The sequence below is a fragment of the Lepidochelys kempii genome, chromosome 2, assembly GCF_965140265.1.
Source record: "Lepidochelys kempii isolate rLepKem1 chromosome 2, rLepKem1.hap2, whole genome shotgun sequence".
In the NCBI taxonomy this organism is placed as follows: Eukaryota; Metazoa; Chordata; order Testudines; family Cheloniidae; genus Lepidochelys; species Lepidochelys kempii.
The window spans coordinates 88179910-88198638 of NC_133257.1; the positions used below are offsets into that span (position 1 = coordinate 88179910).

The 18729-nt window shown below is 42.8% G+C and overlaps 1 protein-coding gene across 9 annotated transcripts in view; it reads left to right on the plus strand.

Annotated features, from left to right (window-relative positions):
- PTPRM (protein tyrosine phosphatase receptor type M) overlaps positions 1-18729 on the plus strand; it is an 832874-nt gene that overhangs the window by 447554 nt on the left and 366591 nt on the right. For all 9 annotated transcript variants that reach the window (XM_073331568.1, XM_073331567.1, XM_073331560.1 and 6 more), the window contains one exon: positions 14151-14444. In XM_073331568.1, coding sequence (XP_073187669.1) covers positions 14151-14444 — 294 coding nt within the window. The remainder of the gene's footprint in view (positions 1-14150; positions 14445-18729) is intronic.

Genomic DNA, 18729 nt, shown 5'->3' on the forward strand with positions numbered 1-18729 from the left:
GATGTCATCAATGTAGCACAAGTAGAGTAGGGGCATTAGGGGACGAGAGCTGAGGAAGCGTTGTTCTAAGTCAGCCATAAAAATGTTGGCATACTGTGGGGCCATGCGGGTCCCCGTAGCAGTGCCGCTGATTTGAAGGTATACATTGTCCCCAAATGTGAAATAGTTATGGGTGAGGACAAAGTCACAAAGTTCAGCCCCCAGGCCTGCCGTGACATTATCGGGGATAGTGTTGCTGATGGCTTGTAGTCCATCTTTGTGTGGAATGTTGGTGTAGAGGGCTTCTCCATCCATAGTGGGCAGGATGGTGTTTTCAGGAAGATCACCGATGGATTGTAGTTTCCTCAGGAAGTCAGTGGTGTCTCGAAGATAGCTGGGAGTGCTGGTAGCGTAGGGCCTGAGGAGGGAGTCTACATAGCCAGACAATCCTGCTGTCAGGGTGCCAATGCCTGAGATGATGGGGCGTCCAGGATTTCCAGGTTTCCAGTGTATATAAATCTCCCCACTGTATTTTCCACTTAATGCATCCGATGAAGTGAGCTGTAGCTCATGAAAGCTTATGCTCAAATAAATTTGTTAGTCTCTAAGGTGCCACAAGTACTCCTTTTCTTTTTTGCAGATACAGACTAACACAGCTGCTACTCTGAAACCTAGTTTTAAGGAGGGATTGGAAGGCCGGAAAGAAGGCACGTGATCAGATAGTATGGTAGATAGAGTCTAAATGCATGGAGTTGTATGAAAGAAGGATTGTAACCAAAAAAAAAGGCCAAAGAATCAATTAGGAGAAAAGATGAGGCAGAGAATGAGATAGGGAGTTTACTATGAGATCAGATGCTGAAGGTGAGGACCAGGAGTTTGAATTTAGGCCAGATGGAAAGGAGAAGTTGGTTGAGGAATTGATCAGCTGGACTATGAGAGGAGAGGAAATGGGAGAAGAGCATGTTCTTTGGTGGATCAGAGAGGAGTGGACGGGAGGATGTGGAGAGCTCAGAGAAGAGTAGGATGACAGTATTTGAAGTACAGATACCCTAGGTGTGGACCATTTTCCCAATGCAGGAATATAAACTGGAAAGGGGAAAGACAGCCTGAGGTAAGGAGGCTGCTGTAAGTGTAGCCTGTGGATAAACAGGGCACTTGTAAGATATTGTGTTGGTGGGTGCGGTATAAAACATATCTAGGTAGTTAGAATGGACAGATGGAGAAAAGGAAAGAATACAGCAGAAGAGGTGGGAGTCAGCACAGACATGTGGGATTGAATGAGCCCACGGGGGAAGTAAGTAGAGGAAGAAGAGGATGTGGCCTATAATGGAAATATGTAGGACTCCAACAAAGAGAGGGAGGGACTGGAGAATGAGCCCTGAAGGAAATGCTGAAAGCTGGGTCAGTAAGGTAAGAGGAAGTCATGAGAGTATAATGCCACAGAAGCTCAGTGAAGGGGGCATGAGGAGGAGGAAGTGATCAACTGTGAATGGAAAGAAAAGGGAAGGTGGGAAGGGTGTACAGGGCAGGGGAAAAGTGGATAAGAGGAGCATGTAAGGAGTGACACTTAGGTGAACAGATGGTGAGGGAGAAGGAGGGTGAGGGTTGGTGCAAACAGCCAATCAGCACAGGGCAGAGAAAATCCAGGCAACATTGTAGAAAGCTCTCTGAGTTTCCAAGGGTCCCTGTTTTGGCTGTTTCTGCCTCTACCATCTGGAGTCTGGCTCCTCTACACAGTTTTTTCCCCAGGCCATGTGGTGGGAGGAAGGCACCATCCAGGCCCTAGTGCCCCCAGAGTGGGGGAGTTAATGGAAAGACGACTAACTCCTTTGGGCTGGGGAGCCAGTCATGGGAGCACAAGAACTGGGTTTGTGCCTAGGGTTGCTAACTGTCTAATCTCACAAATCCCTGCCCCTTCTCCCAGGCCCCGCCCTGCTCACTACATTCCCTCTCCCTCCATTGCTCGCTCTCCCCCATGCTCACTCACTGTCACTGGGCTGGGGTAGGGGCTTGGGGTGCAGGAGGGGGCTTGAGGTGCAGGCTTCGGACAAGAGGTGCTTACCTCAGTTGGCTCCCGGGAGGTGGCTCAGTGGGGCTAAAGCAGGCTCCCTGCCTGTCCTGGCTCTGCACCACTCCCAGAAGCAGCTGGCATGTCCCTGTGGCCCCTGGGGGGAACAGGGGGCTCTGTACGCCACCTACGCCCGCAAGCGCCACCCCCCAGCTCCCGTTGGCCACAGTTCCCAGCCAGTGGGAGCTGCTGAGTCAGCGCTGGTGGCGGGGGCAACGCGTGGAGATACCTGCCCCTCGCCCCCGCCTCAGGGGCTGCAGGGATGTGCCAGCCGCTTTCGGGAGCAGCACAGGGCCAGGGCAGGCAGGGAGCCTCCTTTAGCCCTGCTGCGCCCCCAGACTTTCAGTACCTAAAACGTATGGTTTGGCTTCAATAGCCTCAGAGGTAGGGCCTGATTCTGGGAGACTCCTGGTGAAACAGGGAGCGTTGGCAACCCTAATTGTGCCTGGCCCATGTGCCGGGATAGAAAAGCTCCTTGCATCCTTACCCTAAACTTGTGTATCTGAGCAGAGATGGGTGTAATATAGCCTTTAGTATATGGGGGGGAAAGCCATTAAAGAGCTGCAATTAACCCCCAATGGTACGTTATTGTTGTACATTATTATTATGGTAAATATGAATATTGCCTGGTTAGTGAACAAAAAGTTTGCCATTAAATAATGTATCAGGTCTCCACACATCAAGAAGAAAAGACAAAGACTGTTGTTTGTACATCTTGTCTGTCTTTTATATGAAAATGAATAAAAGTATCGATGGCTTCATTTAAATGAATCCTAAAAGGAAACTTTTCAATTTACCTAACTGTTTATTCTGATGGAAAAGACTGAACTGAGTCAGTGACTTGTCATTTTGTGTGTTCAGACTACACAATATCCTCATCTGTTTGTCAGGGAATTGGATTGAAATGTCACTTTATCTTTGTCTAATGTGAGCCATGAAATTGGTCTTGTCAGATCACCTGCTTATTGTAAAAAACAACAGCTCTTTTCTAATAGGTGACATAAAAGTAATCAAACACTGAACAGAAAGGAAAAGAGTGGGGTGGAATTGATTAAGTGTATTTCGTAAAGTAAATTAGTCTTCTACATATGGTCCATGGGTTGAACTTTTCTAATAGTGGTCAGATCCAACATAGGTTCATTCTGTTCTCCTAAATTTAATCTTTCTGAGAAGGGCATCAGATTATTAGAATACAAACTGCTTATTGAGTTCAAACAAGGTAAACCTAGGTTTCAGACTGGTTAGAAGGAGATCTGCTGGGTTTTTAAGTAAGGGCATAAAAGGGAAGCCATCTGTACCATCGGTAGCTCTTATTTCTGCATTTTGTCAAATGGAAGATTTAGCACCTTGAATAGAGTTGAATGTGTTTTGGATCTTTAGAAGAAAGAGTGTGTTCCAAAACTGAGGGCAAAATCATTTTGAGACCAGGGCAAGATTTCAGAAATTATTAAAGACTTGTCATCAAGGGTGTCAACAGTTGTGAAATCGTGAATGCTTAAGTATATCTAAGTGTTTATATTCTCTTTATATGCCTGCCTGCCTGCCTGTGCCTGTTTTTCTCTCTCCCTGGCTCTCTTATAAGGAGAGCTGATAGCACTGCCTGACACTTTCCAGTATAAGACCCTGTCTTCAGTTGCTTATAACTTTGCCAAATGTTAACATTTTGAGCTAAAATTTTCCATACCAGTTTATTAACTACAAAGAGAGATGTCAGCCTCTGCCTCTGTGTTGATTTCTGAGCCTAAATCAGATAACAATCTAGAACCATTACCTGCTACACTTGATCCCAGAGTTGTTGGGCCGTATTGGGACTGCTCACATATTCATAAAACTGGATCTGTGGGGAGCTTAGAATTACTTCTGTGTCTGAAAGGGACAACCTCTTGGAGCCTTATGGCCATGCTGAATATTTAGTAATGCCATTTGGACTGACTAATGCCCCAGAGAGGATCCAACACTTAATTAACGATGTGTTACAAGACCTATTGGACCAGTTCTTGGTGGTATACTTAGTCTGAGAAGATCAATGTATTATCTATCTGGACCAAAATGCCACTCACATCCACACAGTTCTGGAGAGACTATAACAACATGGTCTCTACATTAAATTTGAGAAGTACACATTTGATCAGACCTCAACTGAGTTCCTGGGTTTCATCCTGTCCCTGGAAAGAATCAAGATGGACCCATGCAAGGTTCAGGCTTTCTGCGAGTGGATATGCCACCACAATGTGTGTGACCTACAACAGTTTTTAGGCTTTGCAAACTTCTACCGGAGGTTCATTTCAATTTTTTTGAAACAAGCCAAGCCCCTTGCTGCCCTATTCTGGAAAAACACCAAGTTCCATTGAGTGCTCAAGGCCTAGGATGCATTTGAGGAGTTGAAACTTGCCTTCTCCACTCCAATATTGACTCCCCCAGACGTAACGCAAGCTTTTGTTGTAGAAGCTGACGCCTCTAGTATGGCAAATAGGATAATCCTCTTCCAAAGGCATGGACGCAAGCTAATGCTGCACCCTATTGATTACTATGCAAGGATGCTTACCCCCGCTGGTCAAAACTGTGAGATCTTGGACAAGAAGCTCCTGTTAATTAAGACCCCTTCCAAAAGTGGTGACACTACTTGGAAGGGGCCCTCAATTCAATCCAAGTGCTTACCAATCATAAGAACTTGGAGTACCTGTGCAGGGCCAAGGCCCTAAATCAAAAACAGCTTTGTTGGGCCCTACTCTTCTCCCAGTTCAACTTTACCTTGACCTACTGTGCTGAAACTCTAAATGGAAAGGCTGACACCTTGTCCCAAAGATGAGGCTTCAGGCTTAGGGCAGCCTGCATTCTAAAGTCCCATAATTTCCTTAGAGCAGCTTGCCACCAGGATCTGCTCGTGCTCATCCATTTTGCCTTTGTCTCCAGAGTTCCATGCACATTGGCCATTATCAATTAAGATCCACACAACACTCAGGAAGGGTCATGTTCATAAGGGACTGCATCTGTGTTCTCTAGAACTTGCAAGATTGGCAGGTCTATAACCATGCCTTGACTCCACCTTGGCAGGACACTTAGGGCAACATAAAATCTAACAATCGATGTCCCATTTCTTCTGGTGGATTTGAATGTACTGTGACAAAGTTCCTCCTCTACCTTGGTGAGTCCTGCGCTTATTGGCGGATTTTTCTCGCTTCAGAGATTCACAGTCCTCAGTTTGGCCACTTTCGTGGCTCAAATCTGCCATTCACTCAGAAAACCTCATCACTGGCCAGCATGGGGAAAAAAGGAGTAAGAACAATCCCTGCAGTTTCTGCTGATCCACCATGTGGGTCGGGGACCAGCTCAGAGACCTTCCCCTCTGGCGGAAGCTCCTGTGTTGGGTCAGGAGTTGGGAAGTTTGGGGGGAACCTGGGCCCACCCTCTACCCCGGATTCCAGCCCAGGGCCCTGTGGACTGCAGCTGTCTAGAGTGCCTTCTGGAACAGCTGCGCGACAGCTACAATTCCCTGGGCTACTTCCCCATGGCCTCCTCCCAACACCTTCATTGTCCTCACCACAGGACTTTCCTCCTGATGTCTGTTAACGCTTGTACTCCTCAGTCCTCCAGAAGCACATCCTCTCACTCCCAGCTCCTTACGCACACCTCACTAACTGGAGTGAGAGCCTTTTTTAAACCGGGTGTCCTGATTAGCCTTAATTAATTCTAGCAGCTTCCCAATTGGCTACAGGTGTCCTAATTAGCCTGTCTGCCTAAATTAGTTCTAGAAAGTTCTGACTGTTCTGGAATAGTCCCTGTTGTTTTACCCAGGGAAAAGGGACCTGCTTAACCTGGAACTAATGTATCTATATTCAATCACTCTTTTGTAGCCATCTGGCCTGACCCTGTCACAGTACCCCATAATAAGAATATAGGAATGGCCGTTCTGGGGCAAACCAAAAGTCCATCTAGCTCAGTATCCTGTCTTCTGACAGTGGCCAATGTCAGGTGCTTCAGAGGGAATGAACAGAATAGGTAATCATCAAGTGATCCATTCTCTATCACCCATTCCCAGATTCCGGCAAACAGAGACTAGGGACACCGTTCCTGCCCATCCTGGCTAATAGCCATAGATGGACCAATCCTTATAAGATCGAGATCTTTGTAGTGTGACAGGGTCAGGCCAGATGGCTACAGGACAGTGATAGAAGGTAGATATATTAGTCCCAGATTCCTCCGGTCCCTTTCCCCTGAGTAAGATAATGGGCTTTTCCAGAACAATCAGGAAGTTGCTGGAATCAATTATGGCAGGCAGGCTCATTAGGACACCTAGAGCCAATTAAGAAGCTGCTAGAATCAATGAGGACAGGCAGGCTAATCAGGGCACCTGGTTTAAAAAGGACCTCACTTCAGTTAGCGATGTGTGTGTGCAAGGAGCTGGGAGCAAGAGGCGCGCAAGAAGCTGAGAGTGAGAAGGTGTACTGCTGGAGGACTGTGAAGTACAAGCATTACCAGACATCAGGAGGAGGGTCCTGTGGGGAGGGTAAAGAAGGTGTTGGGAGGAGGCCATGGGGAAGTAGCCCAGGGAGTTGTAGCTGTCATACAGCTGTTACAGGAGACACTGTAGACAGCTGCAATCCACAGGGCCCTGGGCTGGAACCTGGAGTAGAGGGGGGGCCCAGGTTCCCCCATCCCCGCAACTCCCTATTTGATATAAGAGGAGTTGACCTGGACTGTGGATCCCACCAGAGGGGAAGGTCTCTGGCCTGTCCCCTGACCCATTAGGTGGGCCAGCAGAGACTGTGGGGATTGTTCTCCTCCTTTTCCCCATGCTGGCCAGTGATGAGGGTAGCTGAGTGAATGGCAGGTTTGTGCCACTAACAAAAGGGGACTGCTGTGAACCTCTGAGCAAATCTGCCAGAAAGCGCAGAACCCCCCAAGGCAGAGGAGGAACTTTGTCACAGTAGCTTCCTGCCAGGTTTCGGCCTGCACCAAGATCTCATGCCAAAAACCTTGTGAACACTTCCAACCTCTGGGCACCCCATCTCTGCTCTGGGAGGCCATTTTATTGAACTTCATGGTGGTTTCATGACCAGTTTCACAGTAGTAGATTAGTTTTGTAAGATGTCTCACTTCATTCCCTGAACAGGTTTACCCTCCGTGGATTAAACCACCTGGCTTTGAATAAACAACATAATATATCTTCATGGGCTCCTGGATCACATCACCTATGACTGGGGGCCACAATTTACTGCCTGCTTCTGGCCTGAAGCCCTGCATTTGTGCGCACCTGTCCTCTGTCTACCATCCTCAACTGACCAGCTAAATGGGAAAAAATCAATGAGATCCTTGAACAATACTTACGATGCTACATCAGTCATCACCAGGATGACTGGTCTTCACTGTTACTCTGTGCAGAGTTCTCTTACAATAATGTGGACCATGTATCTGCAGGCCACAGCCCCTTGTTTATCAACTATGGGTACCACGCCCGATTTCACCCACAACTACCCACATTCTCCCCCAACCCCTCTGACTCAGACCTAATACAACACATCCATAATATCCAAGAGGAGGAGGTGAAGGGACACCTTGACAAGTTGTAGGGGGAATACAAAAGGCACATGGACAACAGGTCTCCATCTCCCTCTTCACAGGGAAAAAAGTATGGCTTTCAACAGAACACCTCTGTAGTCAGACAGTCTCGGAAACTAGACTACCAGTTCCTTCGCCTGTACTTGATTTGGCTACAAAACAATATGGTCACCTTACAGCTCCAGCTCCTTCGATCCCATAGAGTCCACCCCATATTTCATGTCTTACTTCTAAACCTACGCTAAGAACACATTTCCCCATAGAGCCCACCCCCACTGTTACAAGTACAGGTCAGGAGGAATACATTGTTCACAAAGTCCTTGACTGTAAGATCAAGCAAGGAAAATTATGGTATCTAATTGATTAGGAAGGTTACAGCCCAGAGGAATGCTTGGGAGCCTGGTGAGAACGTTCACACTTCTGCCCTGGTTTGGGCCTTCCAAAGGAGCTACCCTGAGAAACCTGGATCCATGTCACCCAGAGGGTGCCCCTAGAGGAGAGGGTGATGTCATGACCCCTGGGTCACGAACCTGGACCTATGCTCCAGTCTTCCAACTGGCAGCCTATAGCTTGATAACTCTGCCCCAAGGTCCTATTGGTGGCATCCCATAGCGGCTGACTGGCCACTGGCCCTATTTAAACCACCGACAGGAACAGGAAGCTGATCGAACAACTGGGTTCCACTGGGCTCTGGACTGTGTGCCTTTTGCTTCCTGCTCCTGCTACCCATTCCTGCGACAGTCTAACCATTCCTGCTTCCCTGGCTTGATTTCCTGGCATCCCGACATGGCTTCACTTCTGGCATCCCAACCTCCGGTTTGTCTCCTACCTCTGACCACTTGGTAGACCAGGGATGCTGGAGCAATTTGTATAGTGGGAATGCTGAGAGCCATTGAACCAAACTGTAAACCCTGTATATAATGGAAACCACTTCAAACTAGGGGTGCTGCAGCACCCCTAGCACCTCTAGTTCCAGCACCTGTGGTAGACCTGACCTGACCTCATTCTCATTCTCACTTCATGGCTCTGATCTCCAGTTTGTCATCTGCTTCTATCCTCCTGGTATTCTGACAGAGCCAGCTCTTGACTCCTGTCTCATGGTTGCACATTCTGGCTATGACTATTATGGTATGGCCACCCACGGACCAGCCATGACACTTGAGCTGTATTTTTCTGGAAAATTTAACACACCACAGTTGAATAATTTTTGAGAATGAGGCCAGGAAAAATACATTGTTTTGCCCATGTTACAAAATTGTGGTGACCTTTTTCTTTGAAAAGCTGTAGCACCTCCAAGCTTCAGAGAGGGACTTGACATTTGGTGAGATCTCAGCTGAAGTATTGTGTCCAGTTATGGGCCACACACTTTAAAAGATGTGGAGAAATTGGAGAGAGTCCAGAGGAGAGCAAGAAAAATAAGAGATTTGGAAAATATGACCTGTGAGGAAAGGTTGAAAGAATGGGCAAGTTTCGTCTTGAGAAGAGAAGCTCAGGGGGACATAAGTCTTCAAATATGTAAAAGATTGCTATAATGAAGATGATCAATTGTTATCTATGTCTGAGGGTAGGACAAGAAGTAAACATCTTAGTTTGCAGCAAGGGAGATTTAGGTTAGAAATTAGAAAGCTTTTCCTTAACTATAAGAATAGTTAAGCACTGGAATAGGTTACCCAGGGAGGTTGTAGAATTCCTGTCATTGGAGGTTTTTAAGAACAGATTAGACAAACAGCTCTCAGGGATGGTCTTAGGGATACTTAATCGTGCCTCAGTGCAGGGGGCTGGACTAGATTACCTCTTGTGGTCTCTTCCAGCCCTATGTTTCTACGATTCTGTGATCAAGGTGAAAAATTGCAGGGCTCAGTGAGAATATATCTGTAATGTAGCTTTGACCACCTCACCTGCTCTCTACCTCCTGAATCATCTTGATGGAACTAACTCTGAAATTCAAATCTTTGAGCTTCTTCAACCAGTTGCTATTTAATTTTTTTAAAAAGCCTGTTTAAGCCCCAGAATGTGCAAGATTCCATACTGGGTAGTAACAGCTTCTCTTAACACAAAAGCGTGACTGCTTTGAAGTCAGATATCTTGCAGTCCTGGAACAAGCCGTACTAAGTAATCAACAGACAGGAAATGTCTGTTTTTAAGAGTGTGTAACTCATTTAAATCTGAACAAATTTTCATGAGGACAGAAAAGGCAACTCTCTGATTGCAAGGCTATTCTGCCTGCCAAATTTCAAGTCCTTATGGAAAACCAGGGAGGTGCTAGAGCTCTTCCAAAAATGTTCAGAAGAATTTTATAATAAAAGTGTAAGGCAGCCTAAATATAGGGATTGCTGCCTCTCTCTATGTATATGTAAAAAGTGCATATCTGTGCATGTATTTAGTATTTTACTTTTTTGCATGTAACTCCTTTAGGATAAGCAAAAGGCTACTTTTCATTTTGGGTGAACTGTTTTTTTGTTCTCATTTTTACTTTAATTGGTCCTTTGGTGTTGGCCACCATTATAGCATCTATCTAAAGCTTTCCATTGATCTGCCATCAATGGACATTAACTTCTGGTGCTGTAACAGGAGAGTGTTTGGTATTTCCTCTTCTTATTTGGACATGCCCCATCACCCTCACACCACTGGTTTGGAATGCCCCAACTGTTCTCATGTCCAGAGTTGTTAAACCATTAAATTTGCTCCATGAAGAAACAAACTTTCTTTATCAAGCTGTATTGATATTTTAATTTTAAAAGCCAAACTGAAAAGGGTGTTGCAGTATTGAATAGCTTGGTTTACTTTACATCCATAAGAGTTAAGTGAGAAATAACCTTTTCTAACTTAAACAGTTTTATTGCCCTGATATTGCTACCTACAAACTCCCCACACCCCACAAAATAAATTAGTGTATCCCTTCGTAAATATACATAATTACTACAGCCATTAAAAATGTATCATTTTGGTTAAGCCAACTGTTTTCAAATTAGGATATAGTGCACATATATGGCATAGATGGCTGGGAAAATACAGATCAGAAAATAACTAGGATATTTAGTGAGACCCTATTTGATGGCCACCACTAAAATTGCCTCCCAGGGAAAAAAGCATGCTGCTGCCAACTGTAACATATGCAGAGTATGGTATTTAATTGAATAATTGATCCAAACTCTTCATTGTCATACCTAGAAATACCCCTTTTAGTGAAAAGGAGGAAAAGCTAAACTATATGAAGGAATAACTTGGGTAAAACTATGGTCATTCATTATCAGTTCATTATATAAAGTTTAATATTTTACAATATGCAGTAATAATATAGCCATTTATCTTTCATTACAGTATCCTTGACTACTTCAATTATTTTCTATTACACTATATACTTAACTTCATGACCCTTATTTTTTAGCCAATTGTCAGTTAAATATAAGTGCAGTATGTATGATGATAGATTCGTTTTATACGTGTTCAATCTTTAGCTGGAAGATTACCTTCAGAGTAGAATCATGGTATGTGCAGGCTTTTGCTGGAACCACACAACTGAATTTAACCTATTTTGTACTTTGGTCATAGGGGAATGAAAAAATACCCCAGGGGATGAAAAAGCAATAAAATAATGTCTATTTCAAATACTTGTAAGACTTTAAATGAATTGGTGTAACTACTGACCTTTATGACCTGACTCCTGAGTTTGCATTTTGATGGCAGTTGAACAGCCATTACTAGCATTTGAAACTTGAAAGTAATTAACTGTTCTTTCAGCATGGCTGCATAAATGGCTTAGAATGCTCTATAAAAGTTCTATTTCACATCCTGGTTCAAGAAGGAGCCTAATGATTTAAATTGATGCTTAATCATTTTGAATTAAGTCAAAACTATTTAAAGATATACAGTTTCTGCAGGAAGCCATCGTTTATATATTTCAGAAACAATAATGTCAATAAAACTACACTAAATTTCTAATCCCCAGAAGCTGAAGCTAGAGTTTGTCCTATATTGATGCTGACATATAATATAGTTTTTCTTGATAAAAATTAAAGGTTTATAGGCTGTTGCTGTACTCTACATGTAGTAGTTTACCACTATATTTTAAACTGGATTTGTGTGTCTGTAGTAAGTAGTAATAATTAGTAAGCATCTTTGGAGAACTTTTGGACTGTTGTCTAGTTTTACCATGTTTTTCCTTACGGAGTCAGTGGGAATATCTCATTAAAGTGAAAATACGTAATGTATCTTGTATCTTCCCATGATGTGATGCCATACTTTAGCATGGCATTTACTATCCAAGTGCACTCATTGTTATTGGCACAGATCTAGGCCTGGCAGTAACATATAAAAAGGGGTTAAAGATTGATTGCGTCTATTCGCCAATAAAGGTTTATAGATCTCTTGCTTCTCAGTCCATAGGAGAAAATAGACTTTTAGTATACTTAGTGTACATCAAGTGTTCTTCAGTAATAAATTAAGTATACTTATCTTACTTTTTGTAAGAGAAGTCCATGTTTGTTATCGGGGCCTCATCTACATTACAGTGTTAGGGTGACTAAAACACCTTATATCAGGCTAAATCTGTCACTGTCTTGATTCCACTGACATAAGTCACCCACTACATTGACTCAATAACTTCACGTCCATGAGAGGCGTAGCACTTAGATGAATGTAGTTAGGATGATGCTACTTACATCGCTTGTTGGTTGTCAGCCCCACAATCTCCCCGTGCCCCGGCACTAACAGCCCAAGCTGTGAGCCCCGCATGTGGCTCAATTTCCTAACTGGGAGCCTATGAGCAGAGAAATTGACATGCTTGTCAGTGTCACAGCTGTTGCTATTTCACGTTTTGTCTCTGGCTCAGACTGTCAGACCCAGAATGAGGGTGCTCCAGCTGTGAGCCTGGTGTCAGCTGGAGACAAAATGTGAAATAGCAGCAGCCATGAAACTGACAAGAATGTCAATTTCACAGCTGGTAAGCTCCCTGCTCTGCAATTGAACCCTGCACCAGCTCAGGCGGTGGGCCCTGGGGCAGGGGAGGTCCAGCCGTAAGCCCTGTGTGGCTGTCAGTGCTCCACACTCTAGCACTCAGTACTCCAGAATGCCCCATTTCAGTCGGTGCAAGCATTCATAGAATCATAGAATATCAGGGTTGGAAGGGACCCCAGAAGGTCATCTAGTCCAACCCCCTGCTCAAAGCAGGACCAATTCCCAGTTAAATCATCCCAGCCAGGGCTTTGTCAAGCCTGACCTTAAAAACCTCTAAGGAAGGAGATTCTACCACCTCCCTAGGTAACGCATTCCAGTGTTTCACCACCCTCTTAGTGAAAAAGTTTTTCCTAATATCCAATCTAAACCTCCCCCACTGCAACTTGAGACCATTACTCCTCGTTCTGTCATCTGCTACCATTGAGAACAGTCTAGAGCCATCCTCTTTGGAACCCCCTTTCAGGTAGTTGAAAGCAGCTATCAAATCCCCCCTCATTCTTCTCTTCTGCAGGCTAAACAATCCCAGCTCCCTCAGCCTCTCCTCATAACTCATGTGTTCCAGTCCCCTAATCATTTTTGTTGCCCTTCGCTGGACTCTCTCCAATTTATCCACATCCTTCTTGAAGCGTGGGGCCCAAAACTGGACACAGTACTCCAGATGAGGCCTCACCAATGTCGAATAGAGGGGAACGATCACGTCCCTCGATCTGCTCGCTATGCCCCCACTTATACATCCCAAAATGCCATTGGCCTTCTTGGCAACAAGGGCACACTGCTGACTCATATCCAGCTTCTCGTCCACTGTCACCCCTAGGTCCTTTTCTGCAGAACTGCTGCCTAGCCATTCGGTCCCTAGTCTGTAGCTGTGCATTGGGTTCTTCCGTCCTAAGTGCAGGACCCTGCACTTATCCTTATTGAACCTCATCAGATTCCTTTTGGCCCAATCTTCCAATTGGTCTAGGTCCTTCTGTATCCTATCCCTCCCCTCCAGCGTATCTACCACTCCTCCCAGTTTAGTATCATCCGCAAATTTGCTGAGAGTGCAATCCACACCATCCTCCAGATCATTTATGAAGATATTGAATAAAACCGGCCCCAGGACCGACCCCTGGGGCACTCCACTTGATACCGGCTGCCAACTAGACATGGAGCCATTGATCACTACCCGTTGAGCCCGACAATTTAGCCAGCTTTCTACCCACCTTATAGTGCATTCATCCAGCCCATACTTCCTTAACTTGCTGACAAGAATACTATGAGAGACCGTGTCAAAAGCTTTGCTAAAGTCAAGAAACAATACATCCACTGCTTTCCCTTCATCCACAGAACCAGTAATCTCATCATAAAAGGCGATTAGATTAGTCAGGCATGACCTTCCCTTGGTGATTCCTGGTGAGGATGTGCATCACTGGCAGAAGGAGGGTAATGTGGACACCAAAAGCCAATTTAATTACTGCAGTGGCTGTGGGTCAATCTAGCTTTTTAAGGCAGACTTCCAAATATGGTTTAGTAAAGATTGTTGTTTGAATGTTTTGGAAGTAGAAACAAATATTGGTAGAATAACTTTTTCCAATTCTTTTTGTTACAGAGCCACCTGTTCCCATTGCGCCACCTCAGTTGTCTTCAGTTGGTGCAACCTATTTATGGATAGAGTTGAATGCTAATTCCATCAATGGGGATGGGCCGATCATTGAGAGGGAGGTAGAGTATCGCACGTCAAGTGGAAGCTGGTATGACAGACAGCCAGTAGACTACACAAGCTACAAAATCGGGCACCTGGATCCTGATACAGAATATGAAATCAGTGTGCTGCTTACAAGACCGGGTGAAGGAGGTACCGGATCCCCAGGCCCAGCTCTCAAAACAAGGACAAAATGTGCTGGTGAGTACCAGAAGGAAGCCAGAAAATTGTAAACAGTTTGCTTGGGTTGAAACCAGCAGGCTACTTTACTAACAGTTGTCACTGTATAGCTTGAACCTGCATGACACAGAAACTAAGTCCAGAATACTTATAAGTATAAACCATTTAGCTTTTGTGAATGGTGACCTTGAAGCCAACCTACAGAGTCATGGTACATTAAATCATACCTGTTCGTGACTGGCAATAATTAGTGCAGAATACAGTGCAGTTTCACTTTCGTGATGTACAGCACACTGTTGGGCTTCATTTCATGATATCCTACCTGCATCAATGCTAGCTTTTTTTGTCCATTATTTTCTGAGCTCACATTACAAGCTATTTTTTGGCATCAGTAGCAGATTCATAAGTCTATAGATGATGTGGAAAAATAGACTTCATAATAGCAAATGTGTTTACTGTTGTGTCTCAATTAATATATGGGATTCAACTAAGGGCAGCTTTCTCAGATGGCTGTCAGTGAGTCCTTTTGTTAAATGAGGTACAGTGATTTATCTTGTTGTATAGAGAGTTTGGCTCTTATATTGTTAAGTGGTAATCAGTGGTGCTGATGTGCTTGTAAATGGATACAAAGCAGGGCTATCGTAGAAACACAATTATATATAATAATCCTGTAGAAAAGTAGCAGTGATATTAGCATTGTTATTAATTTGCTATTCAGCTGTACGAAGAATAAATGAAGGATTGTGAGATACAAAACATTTTTGATGTCAGCATTTTCATTATCATTTTTTATGGAACTTAAACATTTGTTTTAAAACTGAGGAGTTTTCTAGGGTGAAGTTAAGACTAGGGGGACAGATTTTGAGAATCAAATTTCCCTTTCAGAACCTGAATTATAGTAAGCAAATCTGATTTACACACGTTTGTTTCATGTGAACTGGACTACATGCAGATTTGCATATAACAGTATAGTGCCCCATTTGAGTTTGGCCTAGACATATTTCATATTGAGTCTCTACTAACACTGGAGATGAAGGAGGAGAGAAGGACATACAATGCAATGGGGTTTAAAATTTTTAATGTGAATTTCTCCCCCAACATTTTTAATCCCCCTCATGACAGTAAAGCTGGCAGGAGACAAAAAGAAAAGCTTCTGAAGAAAAGGAAATGAAATCATTGGTATGGATTAATTTATACTAGTCTTCAAAGAGCTGATGTATACATTGATCTTTTTGAAAAGATACGGAAAATAACTAGGCAAATCTCCACTGGACTTCGGTGATAGTTACTTCTTACATAACTGTCCAGGCACCAGCAAGTGATTAAACAATGTATTACAAATAGAAACAGTATCCAACAATGTGCAGATTATTCTGTATGTGATGTCAAATGTAGACATAGTGACTTTTTCAGCTTCCTAGTAATATGCTATTGTGTCCAAACTATATTGTAAATAGTGGCTGATTTGTTATTTTTTTATGTGTTATTTGTTGGTTTGTATGTTTTTTTGCTTAGAATGTTTAGGGTTTTTTTTTACAATCTCCCCCCCCACACACACACACACAAAAAGGACTAAAAAGGCAACACAAAGTATCTATGTATTTCTGATTTCCGAGATTTTCCTCATTAGAATATAATGATTTTAGGACAGTAAATATTTTGGCATAAAATCCATTATAGAGTTCCTTTAACAAGGGCCTCTAGTCCAAGATGCCTTTCCTAAGTGAATAAAACATAATTATCTTTCCAGGTTATATATACTCCTTTCAGGCTCACTCCAAGTACTTTAAAACTAATCTATTTTTCTTTATATTTTGATTTCTTGTTCCTATGAGTAGACACCATAGTGTCAGATGAGTTAGTGTGAATTATTACCCAGAGAGTTACAGGGAGAATACAGAACTTTAATTACGTGTAAATTCATCATATGTTTTCTGCGGTCATTTCAGTGGTAGGTATTATGGAGCATTAAGACAAAAACCCATTCACATAAAATATTATTCACTGAAAGTGTTTTATTATCTGGTAAACTATTGTAATATATCCCTATTATTTGTGATTTCATTAAGCTAACCAGTAACCTGCTGCATTCCTTTCTCAAATGAAATGCATAAAGTGGAAGATGAGTGAAAAATTGATTTTTTTTATGTCTGGAGACACTGCTTTGAAGGTGTAGTAGTTGTTGGTTAACTACTAGTGAGCGACATGCTAATAACTGGTTCAAAGGGTTAAAAAAGAGATGCTGATAAACTAATAACAAAGTAATTAAATTGGGTAGGAGTGAAATGATGCCATTCTCAAACGTGTACCGTAAAATGAATAATACAGGAGGCTTTTAAGAGAAGAACCACTGTATCTTTGTAATTGCTTTAATAATTGTATGCTGCTTGCCTGTTCCCTTGGGGTCTAGAGTACTACTTTGAGAATTGAAGCCACATGTTAGACATTCAATAATCATAACAGTTCTCCAAAGTGCTTGAACTATGTTTTTATTTTGGCAGAATGAGATTTCAGGGGCTTATAATAGACAAGTGCTGTCTCTAGCTCTACTAAATAAAAGCATCTATAAATAGAATGGAAAGAAAATAAAGAAAAAAATCTCTCTTAATTTGGCAGTATCATCCACAGTGGAGCAGTATTGGTACACTTTGAAAAGTCCTTTGTTTCCTTGTGATGAAACAGAATATAAATGCAGATGATTTTTCTGTCAAGTGGGTTGAAGAGATGATGATGATGTTTGGACTTGGATTAGGGTTAGGAGTTCAGATTGGAGAAGAGCAATGGTGAGGGTTCTGGGTGTATGGCTCTGAAATCTCTTGAATTTCTCTCTCAAGCTTTCTACATTTGAATCAGATCCAGAAAAAAGGCCCTTGTTAGTTTTGGGTCTGACCTGGTACCAAAACCTATAGGGGTGAGTTTGGAATTTAAAACTTGAATCATAAGCCACCATACTCCAAAAATTTGACATGGGCGGAATGGTGGCTGCTGCTAAGAGAGCACCAACTATATTATTTGTGAGAACACTTCTGTTATACTGTACATCATTGATTATTCTCATGCTTTCTGTCTCTCTCTCTCTCTACACGTGCACACATACACACCCCTATACATCTATGGAATGTGGACCAATTATTATTGCCCTGAGAATTAACATTAGTTTTGTGCCCATATCACAGTGTTGAGGAAATTTAAATAAGGCAAAGTATAGTGAATTTACTGAAAATACATTGCATAATGACAGGTTTGTTAGTCTATAAGGTGCCACAAGTACTCCTTTTCTTTGTTCTCAAAATACCTGCACATAGTAAAGCAAAATATATGGCCACTAACGTTGCCCCTCATTGTGCTTGGATATTAAAATACATGCTATCTGTTATCCCTTCCTTGATTGCATGCTTTTTTTGGGTCCACAACTATAATATTATTTATACATGATTTGTTTTGATTTACTTTTTTACATGTTTGTTTTAAAAAGTGTTGTTAACATACAATATCTCCCATAAAACAGCAAAGAAATCCTAATTCCCATCAAATACTTAAGAAAACAAGGCGCATAATCATTACATAGCAACGTGAGCATATATTAGATTTTGTTTCTTTAGCATTGTGCCATATTGATTCTGTGTATTGAATACATTTGAAACAACAAAAAGAAACAATCCTAAAGAACTAGTTAAGGTTTTGGGTCATCTGTTTGAAATGAATCCCATAAAGTTGATGTCCCAGAAGGTCAGCAACATATAAAAGTTCCATGCTGATAAGCCAGATAGTTTAAAAGAGGGTAAATTTGCTCTGGTTCACAAAAGGGAAATGAGAATAAGCATTCCACTGGCTAGCAGGCTATGGGGTTTCTAGGCAGCATTTTCTCTCCCTTTTTGGAGGACAAGGGCTTGTGGCTTATTTTACAAATGAATAGTGAATGCAAGAAGAATTAGTTCTGATTTACAAAAAAAATTCTCATTTAAAAAAAAAGCTAAATTATGCACTTTGTATTTTCTGTTGCTGTTCTGTGCTTTAAGGTAAAAATCCACACTTCATTATCAGTGTGGGGAAATTATTTGGGTGCTGGGGAGATGCTGTTGGAAAGAGCGAAGGTGAGGAAAGAAATCTTCCTCCCTCCTCTCTGTGATCATCCTCCCCCCAGTATCTAATGCAGTAGGTGCTTTTAAGAGGCTGCTCCCCCCCAGTATCTAATGACCCTAACTTTACTGGTCAGACTCTGGGGGTTAGAGCCATTTTCTGTCCATTTCCATCTCCCAAGGGAGTAGAGAGGAACCAGCGTCTGCCCTGTGGCGCTCAAATTCTG